This window comes from Xyrauchen texanus, chromosome 33 (assembly GCF_025860055.1).
Source record: "Xyrauchen texanus isolate HMW12.3.18 chromosome 33, RBS_HiC_50CHRs, whole genome shotgun sequence".
Classification (NCBI taxonomy): domain Eukaryota; kingdom Metazoa; phylum Chordata; class Actinopteri; order Cypriniformes; family Catostomidae; genus Xyrauchen; species Xyrauchen texanus.
Genome location: NC_068308.1, coordinates 36,136,717 through 36,144,216, shown reverse-complemented (window position 1 = coordinate 36,144,216; position 7,500 = coordinate 36,136,717). Strand labels below are relative to the sequence as shown.

Genomic DNA, 7,500 nt, shown 5'->3' with positions numbered 1-7,500 from the left:
CAAACATTAAAACAGTTCGCGTGCAACCCACTTCCAGCCAAAGAGATTAAATAAGATTGTGAGCAGGGGCGCGTCGTTCCTCCAAGAGACCCTTCGGATATCAATAAGTGTTTGTGATTTGTTGAAAAGAGCAGAAGAAGAAAAAAAAAACACCCGGTTCTCAGTCCCGATTCCTTCTTCAGTCCGTCCTGCGTTGGCACCACATGAACGATTCAGTGCGTAAAGGTTCTCAACCCCCTCCAACAGCTTGTTTGGATGGATGGAGATACTCCCGTGGAAGAAGCGCGAGAAGAAGTCGCTCAAATATAGGGGATATTGTTGCTCTTTCTTTCTTTAATTCAGTTAAACATTTCTTGTAACTTTGTGTTGTTGATGATAATGCTCTTAGCTTGGTGTCATCCTATAACAACAGCATCAAAAAAGGCTTCGGGACACTGCTGAATCCACCACTTCTGGCTCCAAAAGACAAATAAACGCGTAAATGATCACCGTGGAGGTGTTCCCGGACACGGGAGAGGATGATGAGGGGCCTTTAGCGCGTCTTTGCAGAATGGATGGAAGCATACAAAACTCAACCCTCTATCCCCCAGGACTGGAACCTTTCCCGGGAGCCAAAAACTCCAGACCCACGGGATACACGCTGTCAGAGGATGACGCGCTCGTGGGCGTGCCTATGACCATATATGGAGAGGATAGACGCTTCCTGTCGCTGGGCTTTAAGCTTGGACCGTGAGTACATACACTACTACAGTCACTAAACTGCTGCTGCTTTTCTAGCGGCTTTGCTGTGATTTTGTCCCTTCAAATGAACATCGTGTCAAGTAATCACAGATTAACAAATATCAATGAGAATAAAAATGCGCAATGCATGGGAATACCCTATATCTCTATATAGCCTATGTATTAAATAAAGGCAATGCACCAACTGCATGTGGGCTGTTCACATTAATCTTGATGCAAGTGTATAGAGTGCAAAAGGGGGAAAAACGAGAGAGATAAGGAAAAAGAGAGCTGGCCACCCATCCGCTTGGCCCAGAGGAGGGGCAGTTGCAACTGTTGTGGTTTGGTTTTCAGATTAAAATTCTTACAATCAAAATATCTAAAGTGCCTGTTTGGAAATGTCCAATGCATTACCTATTGATCACTTTTCACTATATTTTAAATGAGATGTATAGGCATCACTCTGATGTCAGAAAGATGTACTGGCGTTTTAAGAGTAGTTGCTCCTTATAATAAACACCCTAAGCATCTGCATAATGGCGTAAAGCGTGTCTTAAATTATGGGAACATTGACTGATAGAGTCTGAAACAGTTTGCGTGTGCGAAGCGATCCGAGGAGATGTCAAACTCCTCGCCCTAGTGCGTAAAAGGCGTTAATTTAGTAAATTATTGCAGAATTACTTCTGAAACTGTGAAAGGACTCGGGGGAAACATTGCGTCCACCCTCTCCTTCCATGCGCTATAAGTAGGATGTCTTTTGTAATAAAAATATAATAATTTATCAGGACAATAAGGGTTGTTTCTCGCTTTTTATATATATAAGGTTTGCGATCTTACCAGCGCGCCATGTAGCCTACCCTATGTTAATATTTGAACTGATAGATGAAAATGGAAGTCCGATGTTGGTTATCTGGGGACCCTGTGCGCTGGAGGGAGGGATGGATGGACGGAGAGAGAAGAAGAGAGATGTGTTTTACAGAGCAATCTATTCTGCTAGTGTTGGGGGTTAATGACTATTGCCAAAGATAAGTGAATTATCAAAGCTGTTGCTCTTGCCTCGACTCAAAATCCATCACATTGCATCGTCGCCTAATTAAATACGTAAGTAATAAAATTATATTTTACGACAATTTAAGATTGATATGCTTTTTTTATTATTCGGAATGACTTTGATCCATGCATACACTGAATGCCTCTGTGAACTTTAATGTTAAATCGTATTAAGCTGCAACGTAATAGTCATTACATATTAAATGCTCATCTTGATCATAAAACAGTTGTTTTGTATTATAAATACAATTATGTTATTATAATTATTGTTCCCTGTATATTAAAACAAAATTCTGTTTATGATGATAAATACATCTAAAGTATCCGTAGACCTATTTTGCACTGTCTAATATGAAATGCGATATCAATTTGCGTTATAGCTGTCGGATTATATATTTTTAATGAATACATACTCTATCCATTTTACTAACAATGATAAATATTTCACATTTGCTAACTGTAGGCCTTATCTACAGTATCTCTAATACAGATTACACACCAAAGCGATTTCAATCTGATTACCAAATTAGGGTTTTAGGCTAAATCCCTTTAAATCTGATACTGTTGACTAGAGAAGTTCAATAGTCCCATCGCGTAGGTAACGATCCCGTCCTAAAAAGGAGTTTTAAACCTTATTTGACAACAAATGCAGCTGCTCCTCTATTTTGGAAGATATTAGGCGAAAATGAATGCAAATCTGTGCTCAGGAGCCATCTGGCCGGAGACGGCAGAATCAGCTGCTCGCCTGAATCCATCTCGGCTCATTTCTGAGGCTCATCTGGACCCCGGAGCCAAAGCGTGCAAAATGCGCTCTCTAATTCACCAACTTTCACTTCCACTCCTCGACATTCACCGTGCAGCGTTTGAAAATAAAGTGCGGGACCGATTTGGGTGTTTTATGACAACAAAAATGCATTACGCAATTGAATTGCAATATGCATATTGCACGTTACAAAAATGTGTGTAATAAGTTGTAGTGGTAGGTTTTTGTTATGCAAAATAAATAAATAATAATAATAGTAATAATTCAAATGTAATATTTATTATTGTTATTATATTCTTATATTATAACGAGCTTTTTTAACATTTAATGCATTAAATATTTAAAGCTTTAACATTTGCATATGCGTGCATGTTTATTGTGTGGATTTAGCTCTATTCTGTCTGCCCATGTTAGATCTTATTTGGAGAGGTGTACTAACAGAGAGCGCAGGACAAAGGAAAAGTTAGTCATGCAGAAGGTGTGTGGGTTTGAATAAGATTTGCTCGGCGTTGCCAAGACCTCCCGAAGAAACGACCCTCCTCCTTATTGTGTGTGAAGTGTTCCTTTTGTGTGAATTTACGGGGTGAGGCTCCAATGATCCCCAACAAATTTGCATTTAAATAGCGACATCAACCGATTCGCGTGCCACACACCAGTGGCTTTCCCAGATGTCAAGGCAAAGTCAGTCAGATGGCCAGTGCCCAGATGTCCCCTCCACGTGCATCATACCAGCGCACCACGAGCGCGTAAATACACGCGGACGCGGATTTGCATCTTTGCGCACGGCCAGCTCATTCAAAGCCCAGTTTTAATCTAAGAGGTCTGAAGCAGAGGGGACACCTGCAAGACTCTAGAGAAAGAGACTGGAGAGCCATGATCATAATAAAATTGGTTGGATAGGGTGAGATGTCACATTCTGATCCTCAATCGTCGTGTTGATAGGCCTGTCTGTCTCCAACATCACAGAAACGCGTTGGCATGTGCGTTTGGACTGATATTGGCATTGAGACATGAAATTAAATTACCAGCCGTGAGATTCTGAGCTGCATCTTGTGCGCAAAAAACGGACAACTGACCACTCAGAGAGCGCATTATGTATTGAAAGGCGTGAACCAGCTCATCATAACTAATCTAGCATATTCTCACACCAATACATGCCGAGAGATGATTATCAATTCCAAGCGCACAAGTTTCTAAGCGTGCCATTTCATGTTCTGTTGTCAAGAACCAGAGTAAAGAGCATCTGTCTTGACTTTAGCCTTTTCAGAACATCAAAATAGAGAGTTTATTTGGGTTCAAGTGCTACATTTCATGTTTATGTTTGTGTTTCATAGACAATCAAGTCCTCTTATTTTAAAACGCGAAATATTTTTAACATTTGCAGTTTTTAATAGGGAACGTGACAGAGAAAATCAAATATGCGTAGATGTCAGCGCATGACAAACAGGGTGAATCAATCATTCTTCTTTGCATTTTTAAACTGTTGAATATCTTATGTTCGCCTTAATCATAACAACTAATTGCATCGTTAATGACTAGAAAAGGAGAAAAAAAAAAAAAAAACGAGGGCAAATAAAAACTAGATTAATTTATGAGCATTGCTATTTGGCTCAAATCACAATTTCCGTTGCAGTTTATTGCTATTTTTGGTGCTATTTTACAAATTTGTGCATACAATAAAAAAAAAAAAATATGTTTAATAGTACATATATGCATACTTTTTTTTTAAGTCTTTATTTATTTATTTATTTATTTATTTATTTAATGAAAAAGGTTAAATGCATAGTTATTTTAACTTTATCTCACTGCGTATTTGCAGCGGGTCAAAATATTCCCCTAAACAAACAGTGAATAATTAATTCACTATATTGAATATTAGCCTATATAAAATACAAAACCAATATCCTTCATTTTAAATTATTTTTTATTGTTTACAAAAGCCACCAGCAATGTGAAAATGTTAAAGACGCATTTGAGTATCAGCCTAAATGAATAAAATGTGAAAATGTCCTTTCTTTGTTTATTTATTTATTTTCCGGGAGGAAACGGCACCGGCTTTTTGGTGGAGCAGCCTTGAAATCTTGAAGAGAAATTTGATAAAGAGCGCCTCCTTTCGATAGAGCTGTGGAACAGCGTTTCACATCGCAACCCAATTAGATGGGGAAGATTTGCAACTCCAATCAATACCCTAATATCGATCAAACATGAACCAACCGGTTTCCGATTTTCTTTTGAAGAGTGTCAAAATGTATCCCCTTACTGTTGGAGTAGGTACATTAAATATGTCGGTGCACATGAAATCATTTTAAGTAGAAAGTACAGTTGGACTGCAGAAAATAAATACAATTATAAAAGGCTTTAGTATTAACTCTTATGAAGTGGTTGGCAGCATTTATTTAAATTAATTTTAAATATATTTCGGTTTTTAATTCATGAAGATTATTTTTCTCATGCAAAACATATTAAACATCCCTCAAATAAAATGTCAGCTCATGCATTTCATGCATTTTTATGAAATAGTGTATAAAAATCAAAGAAAAGAGAAGAAAAACTTAAATACAAATGTATCGCGTGACGCATGCCGTCGTGCCTATTATCTGCTGATGCTTTTATTTGCGCACAATAAATAAACACAAACCCCAATAGCAGAATCGGTGTGCAGAAACAAAAAATGCATGTGTTATTTCTCGGTGAAACAGATCGTGCTGGGGGCACCTTCACTGCAAAAACAGGTTTCGATTAGGTAATTTTAGATATTGTAATTGGCTTTAATTAAACATGTATCGCGCTAATTAACTCAGATTTTTGCTCAACCGCTGGGACTCTCTTGTCGGCTTTGATACAGTCGAGCAGATGTCCCAATACAACTCTAGTGACAATTAGAAACTTCAGCTCTGAAATTCTCTGGAAATAACTTCAATCCTTATATGCAGTCTGACAACATTAAGCGGGTCATCAGTTCATGCCTATATATATATATATATATAGGTATATATATATATATATATATCTATCATTTATCATATTTAATATATAGCCTAGGCTATATTTGATCATATTATGGCTATACTTGATAATACAATCATTTGATATATTGAGCTTTGTATATTTCATAACATCTAGGCTATATTTGATAAAGCCTTTTCCTCATTTGATATGCCACAAATGTTTAATATGTAAGACATCAGCTGATATTAACACACTCACATACTCTCTAATGCACAAGACAAACAAAATGAGTGAAACGTCTATAAATTGTCTATATATATATATATATATACTGTATTATATATATATATATATATATATATTATATATTATTAGCCTATTATTATGATTATTATTAGTCTATTATTATTAGTAATAGTAATAGTAGTAGTAGGCTATGTTGGCATTATTACGATTTAAAGTTGGTTCTTTGTATTTCAATGTAACAAAGATCGTGATCCACACTTCCTGGTTTTAAATGAAAACAGCAGAACATGTGAAACTGGGCTTAGTTATGTCGAGAGTCTCGGTTGCCATATAATAATTAGCATTTTCATTCAGCTCTTGAAATGAAGAGAGAGAGAGAGAGAGAGAGAGAGAGAGCCCGAGGCGCAGCTCCAGGCAACACCTATAGAAAGAAAAAGCGAGCGAATAAAGAACGGGAGAGCCATTCTAGACAATTAACATGTAAAATATCCAGTGGAAATGGGGTCTGAAAAGAGACGGTGCGGGTCAGCTCCACCTCGTTTCAGAAGATCCAGTAAACTCCCGTGATTAAAAAGTTGACCGGGAGTAATTAACGGCGCGGGGGCGTCAGCTGCACCTGCGTTTCGGTCCTCACCTACACACACACACACGCAGACACGCGCACACGCACACACGCGCATGCATATTACAACAACACATCTGCTGTACATTCTAAAAGCCTCATAGTGCAATAAGTTTGTCTTCAGCAGCACGTCCTTGATGAGACGTGATTGACCTACTTTCTCGCAGTTATTTTCACAAATCAGCGACTCGTTGGGAGGGCAATGAGCTTGAACATCTGGTAACCGAGAGGAAGAGCCACCGGTCTATTTATTCAGGCCTTTCCTATAAGCGCTCAGTCACTTTTGCCCCTGTGGTGAAACAATCTCCGAGTTTTCTGGCGTGGAAAAGGAGCCGTTATGTGGTGCCAGTGCCCCACCTACAGGCCTGAGGGGGTTAGAAATATCCTGCAGTCTGTGCCTCGGGTCAGGGGCTGCATAGAATAGAATAGAATAGAATAGAATAGAATAGAACATCACACTAATTTGCTTATTGAATATGCTTATTCATTTAACACACTTATCGTACATAACTTCTGCATATGGAATTTATATGCATATTTCCAGTAACACTTTTCTTCAAATGTCTTGTGGGATCACATGAGCAAATATATTTTCCTCAAATTCATATATATATTTATTTATTGCACCAATGCATAAATTACAGAAATGTGTAATTAAAGGCATAGTTCCCCCAAAATTAAAATTCTGCAATCATTTACTCACACTCAGCATTGTTCCAAACCTGTATGACTTTAAGCAGAATGTCAGTCACCATTCACTTCCAATGTGTGGAGGGTTGGAAAAAAATAAACAAAATAACAAATGTATCTACCTTTCCACCACTCTCAACCTTTCGTGCACAGAAAACAGAAAGTAATTTGGGTTTGGAACAACATAAATGTGAGCCAATTGTGTGTTTGTGTGAACTATCCGTTTAAGCATTAATCAAAAGTGAAAGATGCAGCGTTTTTAAACATTATAATGATTGCTCTATTCACAGAGGCAAGTTCAAATCCGGTCTGCTGAGAAAACGTTTACATTTATTTATTGATTTCTATTTTTATTTCTGCATCTATTTTAATATAATATTGTTTAACATATCCAACATTATTATTCACAAATGCAAAATTATTATTTGCACCAATGCAGAAATTACAATGTAGAATAGTT

At 37.5% G+C, this 7,500-nt stretch overlaps 1 protein-coding gene across 15 annotated transcripts in view; it reads right to left on the bottom strand.

The window, feature by feature from the left end:
• LOC127626790 (transcription factor COE3) overlaps positions 1-587 on the bottom strand; it is a 110,269-nt gene extending 109,682 nt beyond the window's left edge. For all 15 annotated transcript variants that reach the window (XM_052102825.1, XM_052102832.1, XM_052102836.1 and 12 more), the window contains exon 1: positions 1-587. This exon is cut by the window's left edge and continues 127 nt beyond it. In XM_052102825.1, coding sequence (XP_051958785.1) covers positions 1-7 — 7 coding nt within the window. In that variant the 5' untranslated portion in view covers positions 8-587.
• Positions 588-7,500: the final 6,913 nt, after the last annotated feature.